Genomic DNA, 19,048 nt, shown 5'->3' with positions numbered 1-19,048 from the left:
AAAGATAGCAGTCAGCATCCATTACATACCCTTCAAGCTGCATTGGAGATGTGTGACCTAATGCTAGATACATACATGAAAGTCAGAAAGAACAGAGAAAGCCCCAGGGGCTCCTCTAGAGCCGAAAATCCTGCACCACTCAAATTGAAGCCTGCATATTTAAGAGGAAAATTGAGCCCTAAACATGGAAGCCTTTCTGTAACATTAGCATAAACTAATTTATTTGGTGAATATCCTATAAAGAAGTGGAACTGGAAAGTTGTGAGTGCCTTGTAGGTAACCAGGTCTGTACCTCCAGACAACAGAGCAGGCTGCCTGTGCTGGAACACACGGGTGTAACAGTGTCCTGAAGCAGGATTTCTCTTTGAATGAATATAAAGTTAAAACAGAAGCAGATGAAAAGGCCCTCCTAGTTTCTTGCTTTGTGCTTTGCATGCTCTCAGCTACAGGAAAAATCCTGTGGCAGGAAAAATTCCTATTTAAAAGATACCATTATCTAGGAAACTACGCGGTACAACCATCTCCACCACTGCCAGCTGCTCTCTGTGCATTCTAAACTCCTGTAACAACCCAAGGAACACATCTGCTTGCAGAACTGAGAGAATGGGAACTACTTGTGAACATCACAGCAGGAGCTGGACATTCCCCAAATCCCCGTGTGGGATTTTACTATCTGACTTCAAAAGCAGTATTGTTTTTGTGTTCTTCTGAGCTCCTCATATACATAACTTCCCATAGAAGAACCATTTTAAAATGGTGATTGCAATTTGTCAACAATGGAACTTGCAGAACCGCAGCAGAAGAATTTAAGGTTAGTTCAGTCTTCAAATTGGTTTGCTCACAAGTAGACTCCTTAAATTCCTTAATCTTCAAACTGTTAGTGATAAAACAAACGCGCTCTTATCTAATCTGCAACAAATCTTCCCCAAACTGTTACTCTGCCAACAGAGGAATATGCTACCCTTTAAAAATTTATAACAACTGCAGCTAATAAAACCAGAGTTTGGAACCACCTCAGTTTATCTTAGCTGCAACAATATGAAGATGTCAGAAGGCTTTCTGCCACATCCACAGGGAACTGCAGGCTGTCCCTCCTTGCTCATGCAGTACTAGTCTATAGCATTATCAATACCTGTGATATCTTTGATGCATCTTTCTATTGCTGACACTACTCTACCTGTTAATTTCAGAACTTTTTGTTTTACTGAACTACCAAAGCTCTTATTATCGCCTTCTGAGGGTCTCTATTTGACTTTTCCAAACTGTTCTGAAAACAAACCTTTTCTATCTCCACAGTTTCATTTTTCCAATAGACAAGACCCCTTATTTAGTCCGTGCTGCATTATTCTACAAAGAAGTATAGCTCATTATCAGGTCACTATTCATGTGCACGCTCTGTAAATATGTTATGTATGCAAATGAATGAGCATTCCTGAGTCTCTCTGAGTACAGCTCCAACAGGCTATGATGGATACACTACAAAAATGCTTAGGTTTGAATCCTGCCTGTACTGTCCCTCAGAACCCATCTCTTGATTAATTAAACAATGGCCGGATCTATTCAGGAACTCGAAGGCTGAATATAAGTTATGCATTAACTATTAATCCTTTGATTTGGCTTCCTGTTTAGAATTAGAGATCCATCCCCCAGCACTAGGAAGAAACTCATAAATAAAGAAATCTTCCAGGCTTTGCTGACACATTGAGTAAACACCTGCAACTGAAGTGTCTTGTTCCATCAGAAGGAAATAAAAGTAATGGGTAACCAATTTGTTTCTGCTTTCTTTCATCTGCTTGTTCTTATCTACAGGCCTTTTCATAACTTCATTCCCTGACAGCCCCCTTAAATTGGATAAGAAATAAATAAAACATCTAAAAATAAGAGAGCAGATAAGCTACTAAATAAAGGCAGTGTTTCTATTTTAATATGATTCCCCAATGATTGCTGCTTGCTTTTATTGTAACTGTATTTAAGAATCTTCTACCTCAACTGAGAGGCTGCTTTAAGTACTGCATTAGGCTGGATCTGACACCACAGCAGCAAAATTAAACTAGTTACAATAAAATCTTATGAATATAGAAGAGTTTAAACCAAAACCATAAGTCAGTGAAATCTGTCTCTGCTCCTTAAGGGGCAGGGAAGCTGCAAAGCAATAATTCTAACAAACACAGTATAAAGAAAAAGAACTGGAACCAAACTTTACCCAGTAGGTGATAAATACAACAGAGACTCAGTACTACAAATGAACCCGGAGCACAGCTTTGCAGAGGGAAGAGCTGTTTTCTCATTAAGCATAAACTACCTCAAATTGCTTTAGTAGAAAACAGACCACACAGCAGGCTTTTTAAAATTGTATTTTCTGAAGCTGGAAGGAGAGTACAGAATCTTGTGCTGAATTCTCTCTGCAACCCTCTACAGAAATGCACAGGCATGAATTCTGATCAACACCGACACCTGTATCACTGCCAGAGCAATAACCTGTCCAGGACACTCACACAGTTGCTTCTGTGACTATTAGATAAAAGCCAGACTTGACACAATCAGCTCTGGCTTACTATTCCAAAACGTCTCCTTTATCCTAAAAATCCTAAACAAAACTCTACACTGTGTCCAGTGTGCTCATTTGTGCTGCTGATTCAGAACATGACGTGCACGAAAACTACATTATCAAATGACAACCTCCCCGCTCCAGCAAAATTCCGGCAGAGAGGTGATGGTGGAAACATGGTCTGTCCCTCCATCAAGACTGGGCTGAATGCCCCATCAAAAATAATAAACCCAAAGCTTCTCTTGGAGTTGAAAGTCCAGCACGCAGCAATGATTTTAGTGCTATTTCCCTCTCCTTTTTGTCACCTCAGTCTGCCTGCTTGTGTGCCCAGGAATGTCCTTGGCTCCTGACTGACTCTCATGACAGCCGATGCATAGCAGTGCTCCTCAAAGAATTCTTTCAGAAATACAGGCACTTGACATACTAAAACTAGATGTAAGCAAGCTGGGAGTTAACCAGGAGTGCAGCTAAAAGCCAAGATGTGGAAGCTGCCCAATGAGGATTTTACTTCTGTGCTCCCCCAACTTCTGATTAAATGCATTGTTTCACCAGGGATTCAGAATCAGATCTGTGTTTAAAATTACCTATTTGATGAATTCATATTCATGGGGAGGAGCGGCTGAATTAATTCAGAAGACAACCCCCTTCTACCCATTTTGTTCTGTTCTCTGAAGAAAGGTTCAAATGTAAGGTCAGCAAAACATTAAAATACCAATTTTATTTCCTACTATACCTCAGTTCAGAGCCTGTTTCACTAAAAAAAAAAGCCCACAGTGCCTTGAGAATTAATTACCCATTAGAGAAATGAAGGCTTTGGCTCTCGCTGGTTCCTCTGTGCTGTCCCTCAGTTTTGCTTCGCAGAAGTACATCCCAACGTCAGCAGAGGTTGGGTTGGTGATCGTGAGGCGCCTCCCAAAACTGCTAATTCCACTGGTGATTTTTATTCCATTTCTCTTCCATGTTATGCTTAGTCTCTCAACAGGTCTACCGAGGTTAAAGAAATAATAATACAATAAAACATATTACAGAACAATCTTGTCTGCAGTTATACACGGATTATAAAGCTCCTTCTATCTCCAGCACTGGCTATTGAGAAGTAAATGCACACATAACTTGTACACTTCAAATACAGACTGCTCAAGTGGCGATAAGCAAGTAACAGCTAATTGATACAGCAATAGAAGTTAAGTACTAATAATTTGATTTCTCTAAGCAAAAGAAGTAAATATTGTTATGTGAGTCAGCTGCATGGGAAAGTGCTTTCATTATAACTCAATTACAAGGAAAATATTAACCATATCAAGAACATCTCTGCCCTTGGAGGAGAATGTAAATCAGCTGGTCCTCCTATCAGCTGGAGACCTCAACTGCTCACTCCCTCCAGAATGCATTGGAAACAGCCACATGCACAAAACAAATGCTGTGAACTCTGTTACGCTGCATTATGAACAGTTGAGCTATAATCACTGTAAACTAAGAACATCTGTAATAAATTACTCCATAAGAGATCTTTCCTAATTTATTTACTAGGAAGCACAGTCTGTTGATTTAAACGGTATCACCTTCCATGTCAATATGCAATATAACTGAAATATTACTTAACTGAAGCATAATTATTTCTGTAAGATAATGCTTGCTGATGGCACAGCACTATTCTTGTCTTTACTGGGTAAGCCACAGGTGGGAAAGTAACTCTGCCTACATTCTTATTTTGCCAAGAAAAAAAATAATAATCAAAGTTTAATTCAGTAATGTTGGACAAATAAGATTATTCCTAAGGTTACTTTGAAGATCAAGGGACACGCTGCATTCTGCTTCGACCATTAGAATAATAAAGAATGAAAAGAACATCCTATGTACTTCCTAGCAAAGGAAAGGGCATTAAAATCAGCTGCTCACGGCCCCTCTGCTTTTACAATACCTTGCGTTGGCTACACATTCCAATGTGACTTCACTGCTCCCCGCTACAACACTCGTGTTCTGTGGAGGGATGATGATGATGGGAGCTGTGGTGTCAGATGGGTTCGTGGCACCTGTGTAGGCAAAGAGAGCCACCAGTGAATACCCCACACACCCACAAACAGCAAGGACCAAATCACCTCAGGTAAAGGATCTTGTCAAGTGACACAGCTGCAAATTCCCACTCCTCAACCTCACCATGGATTTTAATCTCCTCATTAAAGGGAGATCTTCAGCGTGACCATTTTCAACGGCTTTCATTATACTGTACAAACACACTGTTTCAATACCCCCATCTTGGTAGTATCATTCAAAACACACACAACTCACAGAACTACTCCTAGATGGAGAGCAAAGGCCACACTCAAATAGAGAGCAAATAAATTAAGCATCCAAAAGGTTTGCTATTGTTGAGCATTTTTATTTTTATCAAGCACTTGCTGACTTATATTTTTAAGACCGTTTCATGTTTTGTTTAATCTTAGCACTTCCATGCTATTTCAAAAGAGCCTGCCAGTACTCATGTTAGTTCTTTAAAAAGATTTTACACACTGGGGAACAAATATAAAATTAACAAAGCAGCATATCGCAGCAACTTCAATCCCCTTTTCTTATCAGGCAAGTAAATAACCTAAATCTGCTCCTCTTTTGTGAGGCACCGTACTGTAAATAATTTAGCTTATGCAACAGTCAGCAGACGCTTAAAAATGGTAAAAAGGCTGCTTGTAAATTTTGTCTGTGTACATTTAGTAAGTGAATTAAAATACCCGTGTATTCATAGGTACTTTGCTTCAAGCAACTCATTTGGTAAAGAAAAATTAGCTATTTTTTAGCTTGAATGAGAGAGTAATAAAAATTTCTAAAGATACGGAATCCAATAAGTAAATTAGAGAAAAGTAATGAAAGCAAAAGTAAATTGATGCAAATCCAACTCAATTCATCAGATGTCTCCTGCAAGGGATGCTAACCCATGCCTTTTAACTGGTAAGCAGAACGAGATATCGGCAAACCCCGATGTTCCCTTTTATGATATTGTCCTAAATAATAGCAAATAGACAGAAAATTCTTTGCTTATCCAAAAAGCAGCCTGCCAAAAGCTGTTCAACATTCTGTTTCCCTTCTCAGATAGACTGAGTTTTCGGTAATGGGCCTCAAAGGTCACCAGGTCAGCAGATCTCTGAACTGATGAATGGCAACATTTTGGCCTTTTGACTCTTTTGTAATTGATAACAAATAGTGTACTGAAGGAGATGAAAGCATACAGTACAATGCTAGCACATTAAGAATACCACCTGAACAAGTACTTAAGGAACTGATAAATGCGTACGTGCTTCGTCCCATAAATATGCTCCATTCACCTGACACAGCATACATACACAACTTGCACGGGATCTCAACAAGCAAGATTTCAGCAGTTCTGCTCCACAGTATTCCTGGGCAGCTAATCTGCTTTCTGAAGATCTCCATGGTGGAATCTTCCAAGACTCAATTGAAAAAGTATAAACCAAGTGCCAATTAGAGTAGGAACAGGTCCTTGATGAGAATAACCTTAGCATTCCTGCTCACCATTGCTTCTGCACAAGACGAAGGTTTACGACAGTAAACACTAAAAGAACAACAAACAAGTTACTAATTTGGCAATGATAATTTCTTATCTTCATCTGCAAAAGAGGAAAACCACTTGTTCGGCTTATCAGCTCCCCTGAAGAATGGCTCAACCATACTAAAAACAACCCAGGAACAGAAGCCAGCTTTGTTGCAACCTCTAGGAGTTCACCCCATGGGAAAGGCTCTTTGTGCAGCAAACAGATAAGCAGGGGAAATAAAAGAGCACTTTCCTCTGCCTGCAACCAGGAAAACGTAAGGTTGCTTTGACTATTAAAAACCATAACAAGGATCTAAACAAAGTATGTGCTTATTTTCATTTCATACCATCCCTGAAACAAATCTATTTAAAGCAGCCTTTTGATAACAATTTTGAATGGGTGAACAAATGTGATACTGAGAGCTCACCAAAACATCTAGTACGTGGATTCTAAGTGAAATCATACAAAGGTCAGCTCCCAATGTAACAAGCATATATAAAAAAATCCAACATTTCAAAGTATTGTCTAAACAGCACTAGTGAGCATGCATATTCCTATTTCATATTCAAAGACAGCTGAGGTTCATGCTGCAGCTCAAAGAATTCTGTTGCAGTAGCTCACTCTGGCCCAGCCAGGATATTCCCAGAGCTATCCATGCAGAGTACAGCCTGCAGCCCTGTTTTGCATCAGGTCAACGTACCAAAGGAGGAATTTGGACTTATTTTATGTTAAAGAGTCTCAAATGGGGCTGTAATGTGGAATCCGTTTGCCCAGCTGTAATGCTACAATGCAACGGAAAGCACAGCAATAATAGCAAGGTAGCAAAGTCATAGGCAGCAGCAAGTGAGGATAAGCCAAATACAGCAGCTGTGGACACAGAAACAAAAGGAATTCTACAAAGGATCCTAGTCCTTAATAGAAGACTGGACAGAGGACTGCCACAGGCAAATGTCCCAATCCAAACAGTTTTCTTCAGGAAAGGCTCTCCGCTTTATTTTATACTGTACCTATTTTAGCCACAACCCTCACAGTATTTCCAGCTTTTGCTTCTAAACCAACTCCTTAGACACCCTGTGATTATTAGTAATATCTAGTAAGGCCCAGTAAGTGAAGTGCTTTTGGGAATGGCCCCAGGTGACCTTTGATGCTCAGTTACCATAACTCACATGTGTGGGAGTTCATCTTGGAGCTGTTTCAGTGGATCCCACACTGCTCGTGAAGCAGTTCCTGAAAAGCTGCCATTCTCAGCCCATAACATTAACTGCCATCAGTACTATTTTTCCATATTAGAATTTCAAAATATATAAAAAATAATTATAATAATAGAAAATGGAATGAGGAGATCCAGGGTCTTTTGGTCCCTCTAAACATGAGCTCCCTTGGAGACTGTGCAGAATGTACAGAAATTCTGCAGAATAAGGGAAGAGAGAAAAAAGAGCGATGGCCTCTTGCATCATCTACTTGTTTTTCTCATCAGTGCCTGTGTGTGTCTGCACAACTCTGATCTCGGATCACACAGCACTTCCACCTTTTAACTCCCATCTGACTGACAGCGAAAGCATTCCCAGGTGGTCTGTAACACTGACTTCTACTTTTATCTTGATGCTGATGAGCTGTTGAGTTTATACTCTCTGTTATTTAAGTGTTGTAATTCTGTAGACTGCCCTATAATCTCTAGAAAGACACAATCAGTGTTTTTATCTCCCTCCGTACGCAGTCATATTGAGTACAAGAGATTTTAAATATTTTAATTTACAGTTTATAAACATCACAGACTTTGTCAAAGTCACCTGAATGTTTAATTTTCCCAACAGAGATGAAATCTCACTCAGGCCATATGACAAAACACCAAACAAAATATGCTTTTCCCTTTAGAAATGCATAAACATGAGCTTCTTCCCCAGGTCTTACATTATGGCATGCAAAGTTTATCTACATCTGTATTTGCAGTGCAGAATATTAAGAGCAATACTTCATGGATGCTCAAATTCTTCTCAGGGAGACACCGTGCCAACCAGCCCTAATAAAAGGTGAGAGGAAGCGTTTATCTCTTGAAAAGAAGTAATAGCTTGAGATCAGACTTGAGAAAAATAGCAAGTTGTATTTTTAAGCCTGTGAGATTAAATTGCTTATAGGTCCCAGCCTGATAATGACACAACACAACTGAGGTTATCATGAGCAAGAGGAGTGAGAATTGCCCAAATAAACACCCAGATCACCTGACTTATGTAACACAGGACAGGGGTGCTGGGAATGTTGGGATGGGATGTTTACTGCTACTCATTCCTACTGCCTTAATTACCACTGCCATTATTTTTCAAAGTCCTGTTTTCAGTGAGAAAGGAATTTTACTGGAGTCAGTGCCCAAAACTGGATTTAATTCTTTGCATTAGCAAACTCATCTAAGAGAGAAAAAACACTTTGGGGTAAAGGTCACCAGTACCCTACATCTAAACTGGAGGAGACATGGAGCACCTCTAGCAGAACAAGTTAACCTGGAAGAAAAAGATTAGAAAACCTTCCCTATAACCTTCCTATAGACTTTTAGACTATCACAATTTGCAGAAGTGCCTTTTCCAATGACTATGGGATACATGCAGGATACGTGCAAAGCTTCTTTTCTTTTACCTGCATTAGAAAAAAGGTAGAATAGGAGATGAGTCCAACACCAGCAGCAAAAAAAATTACTTATAAATAATTGAATATGGTGGCATCAAGGACATACAATCTTAGCCTATGTAACACAAAAAGGAGAACTGACCCTCATGTGGCATCTCAAGGTTGCTCAGGAGAAAAAAAAAAAAAAAAAGAGACCTTACAAATACAAATCATCTAATGGAATAGATATCACTTTTTCCATAATGGATTAATTCCCCTTTTCAGTACAAAACACATGACAGAAATTGGATCTTGATCAATAGAAGATTAATTTCCCTCTCCCTCTTCAGTACAAGATGCACAACACAACGTGGAGCTGGATCAACAGTCTGGCAAATGTTGACAACCACCTGTGGGACGGAGAGTATCACTATACAAATAATGACAAAAGTATGCTTATCAATCATAAAGTGCTGCCCTAAAACATTGCTCATTTGTTCTCTACTTATCAGATTGTATGTTAACAGATTACGCAATGAAAGACTGTTAAGATAATACACGTTACCATTTCATTTTCTCACTTCTATTCCAGCAAGAATGATATTAATTTATCAAGAAAAGGTAAATAGATGATGTTGCTGTACATTGCTGTGTACTGTACAGATCTCTGCACAGATTTCTAAACATAAAGAAAAATAAGAGATTTTCCTGTCTCAATCACATTTATTTAGTTTGACAGCTAATACTAAAACTCCAGATGGAGCATGGTGAGTCAAAATTGTGTATTTATAAAATAATTAGCCATCTAATTACACAGAGTTGGCATATGAAGAACCGTTGTGACTTTCAGTACCTGTGGATATCTTAAGAATCCTCAAATGTACGTATTATTTCTGATCTTCCAACCTTCGAGAGGCTGTAGACTCAAAATACTAAGAAAGCAACAACAAAAACTTCACTTTCTGGATTAAATTTATAGTGAAAGCAGCCTAGTTGCTTGAATCAATCACCGCAAGCAAATTCTTATATATATACGGTCCTCATCTTGATCTAGACATCAGACATCATGACATATGAATAAAACACCAGACATGGGAAAGGTTTACAAAACACAGTACAAGCAAAACAAGTGAATGATCTAGGTCAGTTATATTTATTGACTCAATACACTCCTGTCAACGTGACCAGCTTTGCACACATCACATCAAATGCATGATTCATTTCCACTGCAAGTAAACCAAAAAGAGAGAAAGAATACAAAGCCAAAACAGCAACAACAGAACCACAGCAAACAGATCACAGATTAAATACGTGGTGTGCGAGGGTGGGTTTGGTGAAAAGTAGCACTTACTGAAGATTTCATCAACAACTCTTGGTTGAATCACCCATGCCAAAAAGCAATCAAGAGTCTGAAAACCTGCACTCCTCCCTTTCCTGTCCACTCCTTCTTGGCCTGCGTGATGCACTGTATGTTACAACAGGACTCTGGATGCCTTTAACTCTAAGAGCTGAAGTTACCCAAACATAATTATCCTACAAAGCGTGTTTTACCCAGTCAAGCTTGCAATTCTGCAAGCCATTCGAAATGCACTTCATGTCAGGAACTTGCTGGTCAGTTTGAAGGGTGAAAATATTCATGTTACTAAGCTAAGCAGATGCATAGTGAATGTATTTTTCCTGTTACCTCTTCTAAGGCTCAGACTCTGTAAAACTCCGTAAACCTTTGGCAAGAAGATGCTTCATGTGCATGGAGCTTCCTGCCAGCTGTGCTTGGGGCAGGATTGGAACGTACCTTGTGTGTCAGCCCCTCTCCATCTCCTGTTTCTGAACACACTGGGTAGTCGTAAGAGTACTGAGCATTTCTGACTTCACTATCCTGGTTGGAACATTTCCTAGAGCTTTGTTCAACCCACTAAAAGCACTCCAAATTCCCAGCTGAAATGTATTCTTAACCAACGTACCCCCATTTGTTTCTCTGCCAAAGCCGTCTTTTGGCTTAAATCTCTTTTCTCCTTCTGTGATTTTTACCTCCTTAAGTATTTATAGGCAACAATCATACTCCTTCACGGTCTTAGTTTTACCTAGCTAAACCTTTCTTGCCTGACAAGTTTTAAAGGATTCACTGAAATATATACAAACAAAAGAATAGGAGCAAGGGTAAAAAGAACAGCTAGCATCACATTATAAATGTTTCCAAATGTTTAAACAAATAACAGCCACATTTGTAACAGCTTTTTTCCCCCCTTTGTAAAGACTTCACAGACTGCAAGAGCTGTTAGTTTTAGCCCTAGGGAAAGATTAATGGAGAACTCAGCTGTAGCCACAAGATGACTTATACCCTTTTGTGTGTAGATACTACAGCACAGAAGAGCTTTCTATACTGCATTACATAAAACAGAGCCTAAAATACAGGTTGAAAAGCTTCTAAAATATTGTAGAGAGCTTTTAGGATCTACCCTTGGGCATAATGAGACACAGGGGCCTGATGAGGTTGACGGCGGATCAGAGGAATTTGTGCAGCCACCGAAGGGACAAAGCTGGGGGTTCAGAGTGGCATCTCTTCAGGTTGTCTCTCTCTAGTTTTGCTCCCCAGATGGGACAGAGATGGTATATGCAGCTTCCTTCCTGATTTTGCCCTTTTTCTACATGCCTTTAATGACCCAGCATCTGCTGCTGGGGGCCCAACTCTCTGCAAACCAGACTAGTTCCCCTCTTTTCTACTACCTAAGTTCTACAAAGCCACTCTGTATTTTAGGACTACTTCGGCAATAAATTCCCAGTGTTGTCCCATGCAGTTCTAAGGAAATTAAGCCACTGCTCAGTTACACAGCTCCCTGTGATGACTCAGCAGCTCACTTTAAAAGCAGACCAGATTTCTGCTCCAACACTCCGAAAATCCCTTCTCACAACTCCTCGTGCAAAAAAAAAAAAAAAAAAAGCAATTTGGCAGTTCAGTCTCTGTCACCGACCTGACCTTCCCCCATGCACAGCAAGGGGTTCTTTTCTGCCCAGAAACTTATCATCCAACACATCATTAGAGCTTTTAACATGAAAAAATATAGAGCCTCTAGCTATTCTAGCTAAAGAACACTCAGGTGGCTTTTCAATTCACCAGATAGCTTTAATATTGGCTATATAAGAGGATAGAGTGTGTAATCTTATTCAACAGCAGTTAAAAGGGGAGAGAAGGAAACCCATGGTCTAGCAGAGGAATCTATTAGCCTCAGAGTCAACCTCAAAGCAATGCGAGGGGCACCAAGTGGAGAATCCCACTGCAGCAGCACCCAGAACCTGGGGGTTTTATTAAGCCTGAGCATCTGAAACATGCTCATGTCTGGAAAGATTTTAAAGTAACTCATCAGCAGAGATGATTTTTAAGAGGCTGTAATGTTTTTATGATGCACTTTAGCGCATCATAAGAGAAGCATCCTTCTAAATATAAACAGGCATGCACTTAAGGGAGGAAACATGTTTGAGATTGGACAGTGATGCTTTGCTGCCCATGTATCCCTGCAGCAGACAGCAAGGGTCATGCTACGCTGAGGACAAAAAGGAACTTTTAGCATCTTGCTGTCCTGGAGCTTCACATACCTGGATATTTATCACATGCTTTCTTAATAACTGTAAATCAAGGTAATAAACCACACATTACCATGTGGATGTTAAATAAACTCAAACTGCCAGTTATCAGCCTAGGAATACAAAACTGACTGGAAAGATAAAAGCTGAGAGAACACGACTGTGTTGTGTGAAGCAGAGCTGCCGGTATTTTAGATGTTGCAGTTCTCACCAGCAGATTGTGGTTTATTGTCAAGCAGCAGGAAAGGAAAAGAAATGGGAGACAATAAAACGGTGCCACCCTCTATTTTCAAATGTTCCTTCAAATGTGGCTTTCTTTCTTTTTTTTTTTTTTTAAATACTTTAATTTCTTAACTCCTTACATTGTTAAAGGACAAATAAAATCACACAGCTGACAATCAATCAGTCCATTTGCTGCTCCTCATACTTGTAAGAAGTTTGTAAACTTCTACTTGGGAATGGAATGGTGATAATAAAAGAAAAATGGGGGGGAGGGGGGGAGGAAAATACAATCCTCTCTGTCCTTTACCAGACTTTAATAAAGGGGAAAATAGTCACCAATGCCTTCATAGCATCTTTTTAAGCTGACGTTGTAAAGCAGTACACTGGAAGTAGGCTGTTGCACACATGTACTGATAATCTCATAAGTACTTCTGAGAAAGCTAAAATTATTACTAAATCTTAGATGAGCTTCAAAACTTGGATTTTTCTACTATCAACTTAGATTTGGGAGAATACTAACAGATATCTCGCAAATTCAAGGAAATCTCAAAATCAGAGAATGGTTTGGGTTGAAAGGGACTTCAAAGATCATCAAGTTCAGCCTCCTTGCCACAGGCAGGGTTGCCAACCACTGGAGATCAAATACTAGAAGAGATAAATAATAAATATTGCTGGATTTTAGAAATTTCCTAACACTCAGGTATGTACCGCGCCTGGCTGCCTGTTTAAAACTCTGGGATCTTCCCAAAAGAATTTAACTGTGTCCTCATGGAGAATCAGCAAATGAGAAGTCTGAAAGCGTTCCACGGTTGATTCGTCCTTCACAATGGAATGAAGGGCTTCTGTGTCAAGAGACGTTTGGTGCCAGTAAATGCGTACAGGCCACCAAACTGGCCATCGTTATGCAAAACATGTATATAAGAGTGCTTATATAGATCTGAACAAGACAGCTTAAAGCCATGCAAATGCATTTTTGCAGTTACTGGATAAGCAAGGTGTTGATCAAAGCTTTCTCCAGCAAATCCACTCTGAGAACGAGGATTAAAATTTGTTACATTTAAACATCAGTTGAACTTCAAAAAAAAAAAAACCCACCAGAAATCACTCAAATTTCAAAACCTGTCGTCAGATCCTTGATGCTACAGGCACGGAACGATTTACGAGGGCTTAAGAGAGTACTTGGACAGATATTTATAACACCGAACCTAAATAGGCACTTTTGTTCTCGGCTGTTGAAACTCCTATTCAAACCAAGAAGCACTTGCTGAGAAGCTTTTTAAGCTCAAGGTCAACTCCTGCCACATTCTATTTATATATTTATATGTGAAACATGTTTTGGGATCCAGATTGCTACCTTGCTCCCAAAGGTCTGCCGCTTCCAAGCCTTTACATAAGGACAGTGGATCTGAAAAGCAAGAAGATACCCCACAGCCTTCTTCCAACAGCTAACTCAACCAAACATATGGAATGACTTGTCAAAATAATATTCTGAGAAATAGGTTATCAGGGGCCTCAGGTCCACTCCATATGGTCTTAAGTTCCCCACCCTCCTGACCAAAACACAATACTTATTCTTTTTGTTCTACAAAAGGATGCATTCCTTAATACAAGTAGTGCTGCTCGGGTCACAGAGATTCTGAAGGAAATCAAATTTCATTTATATGTTTAGAACACTCTAAGATATAAAAGCAGGGCAAAATCACTCACAGCAGAGCTCAAAATCCAAAGAAAGATTTTTCCTACCAAAAGAAATATATTTTTTCTTCTTTAAAAGCACAGATGTTCTTCTAAATAAAGTGGAGGCTTTCCCTTTGCAGCCTTTGTGATTATCAATCTTTGGTTATTTTATAATATAGGGTTGCCTCAAACCTCACCAGGGAGAAAAATACACATCGCTTTATTTCCTCTGTACCAAGAACAAAACAACTGTGAAAGCAAAGAATGTTCCAAAAGAGCAAATAATAACCCAGCTAAAGAAAGTCTACAAACTTATTCATTCAAAAATAATTCCACAGATGGATAAGCATTTAATTTTCTGAAGTGAGAATAAAACAGCATCTCTCTTCTCCGGAAGATGGAATAGGTTTTTGTATCTGCCTGTTTATACACAGTATATAAATACACACTCAGAGAACGCTGCAAGTACTGTAAAAAGAAATCCAAGGGGAAGTTATTACTCAGGCTCTTTGTTAGTATTTCTGCAGTGCAGGTAGAGCTGGCATTGTTAAAAATGAATTTAGTTATACCTTACTGGGAAGTACAAATGCTGTTTGCATTAACGTGCTTCTGATTTCCTTTCTACTGCTCTCAGAGGCTGCAGCTGAAGATCGTGATGTCTTTTCAGTCCTGCATTGACTCTTTACCCTCTCAGAAAATGGCTGGGTCGCTGTTTCCAGATGCACGGACAGTAAACAGCCTTTTCTATGTGTGGCAAGGAGGCTTTGCTCCACTGGCGAAAAACAGACACTTCTTTCTACACGGCGCTCCTGTCTCCCAAAACTTTGTATTTCATGCTCCTGCTTTTTAGAGATTTCTGTTATCATTATACCACACTGGGATGTCACAACAGAATTACAGCTAATAAAGGAAATTAAGGGGGAGAAATGAAAGAAAATGAGACAATGTTATGCTTGTGTCACCTAAGACACAAATGTACTTGTTTGAGATGCAGATGGCATCTATTTCGTGCTATGTTTCTAAAACAAATAAATCCCCCCTACATTTAACAAGATGTAGTCAACTCCAAATTGTCCTTAGGTTACCAGTCTGAAATTAACTGGCAGGGTGTGATTAGGCAGAACGCAATGACACTGTTTAGTTTTAATCAACCCATTTCATTTTCATTTGCCATGGAAATAACGATAATGACACAGATTTTCTATCTGGATGGTAACAGCCAGTGTATCAGTGCAGAGCTGTCAAACACCGGGACAGCTAAAACAGCAGGAAAATGTTGCAGGGCTCACTTTGCACCAAGACATTGACTCTCTCATACACAGAAAATCTCCCAGAACAACTTATACACGCAGGGTGAAGAAGGATGAATCATTTTGCTCAAACACGTGCACAAAATGCATTTAGGTATGGATTAAAAATATATTCTGCAGCTAAAATAAAACCAGAGTGATGATGGGAAGAGTTGGCTGTTTTCTAGTATCCGGCAACATGAGTTTCCTGGAAGGGATGTCCATTAGTCTACAGAGCTGAGCTGGCTTTGCCTTGTGACTTCTGTCCCCTCTTTTGATCTTGGTATTAGTTCTGTAAACTCAGTGCATCCATGCTTATCTTCAGTGAAATGAAATACTACATGAATAAATCACACACAATATCAAAAGCTAATGCTGACCTCTCTACAGACTGCTGAAAAAGCTCAATGGAGTCATCTCCTCTCCCCTCCTTTCTTCCAAGAGTAATTATCAAGAAGAGATTGAGGTGTGCCAGACCATTTGGCTCTTCAGGAGACAAGGAATTTTATAACACAGACCAAATTTAAGACAATAAAATGTTATATATTACATACTGAACCACAGCATCTCTGAGAAGGCTCAAAATAGAAACAGCTTTTAGGAAAAACCAAACAAACCTCCCCCTCCTGCTGCCTTCCAAAGCCTTAACTAGAGAAGGAAAAAGAAGAGGGGGAAAAAAAAAACACAGAACAAAAAGCTGCACAAAACCTGAAGCGATATATATAAAAATAAAAGTACAACTGAAGCATTTTTGACATTTCTCTATCACTCTTAAAAATAGTAATAATCCTGAGCTATTTTCGTTGCTGAAAGAAAATAAAAATCAATGCATTTCCACTTAGTGCTTTTGAAAAGGATTACTTGGTATTTCAGCAAAACGCTTTAATGCAGCTTTGTAACGGAGCCCACCATAACTCACAAACACGGCTCCTCACACTCCAAGCATTTCTCTGCACTCCAGCAGACAGCACTGGAAGGGAATGCAGGTGATGCTGCTCCTCCTGGCCTCATCTGTGGGTACCTGCACCATGCCTGGGTATGTAACCTAAGTGCTCTGGGGCTCCTTGCCCTGTAATGCAGGCACTAGAGTCAATAAAAGAGCAGTGTACGTCATGGGGCTTTGAGCAACCTGGTCTGGTGGGGAGGTGCCCTAACCCATTGCAGGGGGGTTGGAACAAAATGATCTCTGAGGTCCTTTCCAACCCAAACCATCCTACAGCTCTACTGTTCACACCACGTGGATTGGTACTTTCACTGCTTATCACTTAGATTCAACCCAGCAAAGCAATGATGCACAAATTGAGGGTGGAATGTTTTGTTCCTTTGGTTTTGGTTTCTGCTTTTTAACATAAATGATAGAACAATTCATAAGGCTTAACTTTAGTGTATACCCCAAAGTTTGGAAGCGCTGGCTTTCAACCCAACTGCATTTCTCACTTTTTTGGCCGGTCATAAATTTTAGGTTTATGAGCCGAATAAAAATGACCAAATTGCAGATAGACATTAAGAATCTCCTGTAAATCATTTTAAAATATGCAAAGCCATCTTTGAAAGAGGTAAGTGCTTGAACTTTTCCCTTAATACAGGCAGGATAGATATTAAACTGTATATTTTACAGTGAACCGCAGGTATTGCTCGTAATAATTAATACTGATAACCAACACAGAAGATATCATGAATAAAAGAGCATCTTTAAAAAAAAAAAAAAAAAAAAAAAAAGCTATCTATTTTTCTTAGCTCAAGTAAAAGAAGAACCAACAAAAATGGTTTAAAACAACTGTTTCCAAATGGCATTTTTTTCCACGTAGTTTCTGATTCTCTCTCTGCATACAAATACAGAAAATGTGAAACCCAGCAAAGAGAGAAAGTGGACCATTTACAACAGCTGATATAACTCTGCACAAAACCTTCACTCCTACCATTAAAAAGTATAATTTATAACCACTGGAATGCATAAGAATTAGAAAGTACTCTTGAAAAATAATAACTGCTTCTACCAGCACACCAGAGACCTCTACAGAAGATGTAGGAACCATTATCTTCATTTTACATGTGGTGAAAATGAGGCAAGGACAAACATTAATGAAACGAGGCTACAGTGGGTAAAAAGTCTGACTGGTTTTTTACAATCTCTCTAACATTTTGGTGTGCATTGAAACAGAGGATGGAAAACTTGTTTCTTTCCACTCTCCAACTGGCAGAAGATGCTGTGCAATACCATGGGGACTTTGCAAGCTCTCAAGCTGTCCCCAACTTCTCCCGCTCCCATCACAGCTCGGTTCTCAGTTGAAAGCTTTGTTAATGTGATATGGCAATCTGAATTAAACTCCATTGCAAATTTTCAGACAGCAGTGACGGGGCAGTTATTCACAGCATCTCTGGTCAGCAGTAAACAGAACATGGAAAAAAAAGACAGTGTATCCTCCCAGGTTTTATCACTGGCAATGCCAGGACAGAATAAAGCAGGCAATTTGCATTTCTCAGCATTACTGTTTCAAGCTGCCTGCAGACTCTGGCACACATCCTCACGCTGATTTTAACGAGCTTTTGCCATTGGATCAAGCATTACAAATGAGTGTCTAAATCCTACACCATAACGTATGTTAGGGCCATTGAAACAACAGGTTACACTGCAGAATTAAAAGTCTGCTCTCCTGCTTTTCAATCTCTACAGTAATTTTCTGCCATACCTTCTGTACTTTTTCAAAGAGATCAACTGTATGTACTCAAAGTATTTCAAAACAAAAAGCCAAAATGAAAAGTGATCAGAAAACATGCAAAGCTCTCAGACTTGATGAGTATGTAGTTATGCTGGGAGCAGGATCTGACTTCTCTGCTAAGCAACCTGAGACCATAACCAGGGCCTGGGGAGGGAGGGACTGGCTGCTGTTCTCTTCTCAGGCACCTCAGCTGAGCTCTTCCAAGATACCAACCTGCAGCATCTCTTCTCCTCCCCAGTTTCCCCATGAACAAAACAGCAGTCAGGATCAAACACTCAAAATCGAATGCTGGCTGCTATGGAGTGGTGAGAAGAGCATCAGGCCCTGACAGATCACGGCCAGCACTGACAATCCAGAGCTAGAGATGCTGCTCCCCTTTGGGTGCTGCTGCCTGAAGTCGAGTTCAGCCCTGGCATAATACAGCTGAGTGATCATGGGGCTGAATGGTGAGCAAACAGCTTGGCTGTGAGAGCTGCCTGAGGCACAGCTGTGAGAAATCCCACCCAGAGCTCCCCTACACTGTACCCAGGGGCTGCCTGTGAGCTCTGGACTGCTGAGCTGCTCTGCAGGTAATGCCTCTAACACTGCTTCACACCTTGTGTTGGTGCCCTGCTGACCTGAGCTCCTAAAGGCTGTACCCACCTTGGCACTGTGGATTTGCCATTGATGAGCAGACCACTACCTGAGCACTGAGAATGTCTCAGGCTGACCCATGGCAGCCAACAACAAGCAGTGTCTCCTGCCCCAAAGAGCATTCTTGTCGAAATAAAAAGAGAAAATCGGAATCCAAAGCATTCATTTTAAATGTGTTTTCCCAGCCTGTGCCAGTCATCGTGAGCAGCAATAGACTACAAACCAAAACAGTGAAAT

The 19,048-nt window shown here is 40.0% G+C and overlaps 1 protein-coding gene across 2 annotated transcripts in view; it reads right to left on the bottom strand.

Annotated features, from left to right (window-relative positions):
- Window positions 1-19,048, bottom strand: part of SDK1 (sidekick cell adhesion molecule 1) — a 358,865-nt gene that overhangs the window by 143,355 nt on the left and 196,462 nt on the right. For both annotated transcript variants that reach the window (XM_015876860.3, XM_015876861.3), the window contains exons 6-7: window positions 4,470-4,581; window positions 3,342-3,532 (exon numbers count right to left, since the gene is read on the bottom strand). In XM_015876860.3, coding sequence (XP_015732346.2) covers window positions 3,342-3,532; window positions 4,470-4,581 — 303 coding nt within the window. The remainder of the gene's footprint in view (window positions 1-3,341; window positions 3,533-4,469; window positions 4,582-19,048) is intronic.

This window comes from Coturnix japonica, chromosome 13 (genome assembly GCF_054131305.1).
Source record: "Coturnix japonica strain WE chromosome 13, WE-NBRP24, whole genome shotgun sequence".
Classification (NCBI taxonomy): Eukaryota; Metazoa; Chordata; class Aves; order Galliformes; family Phasianidae; genus Coturnix; species Coturnix japonica.
This window is presented reverse-complemented; position numbering and strand designations above follow the sequence as displayed.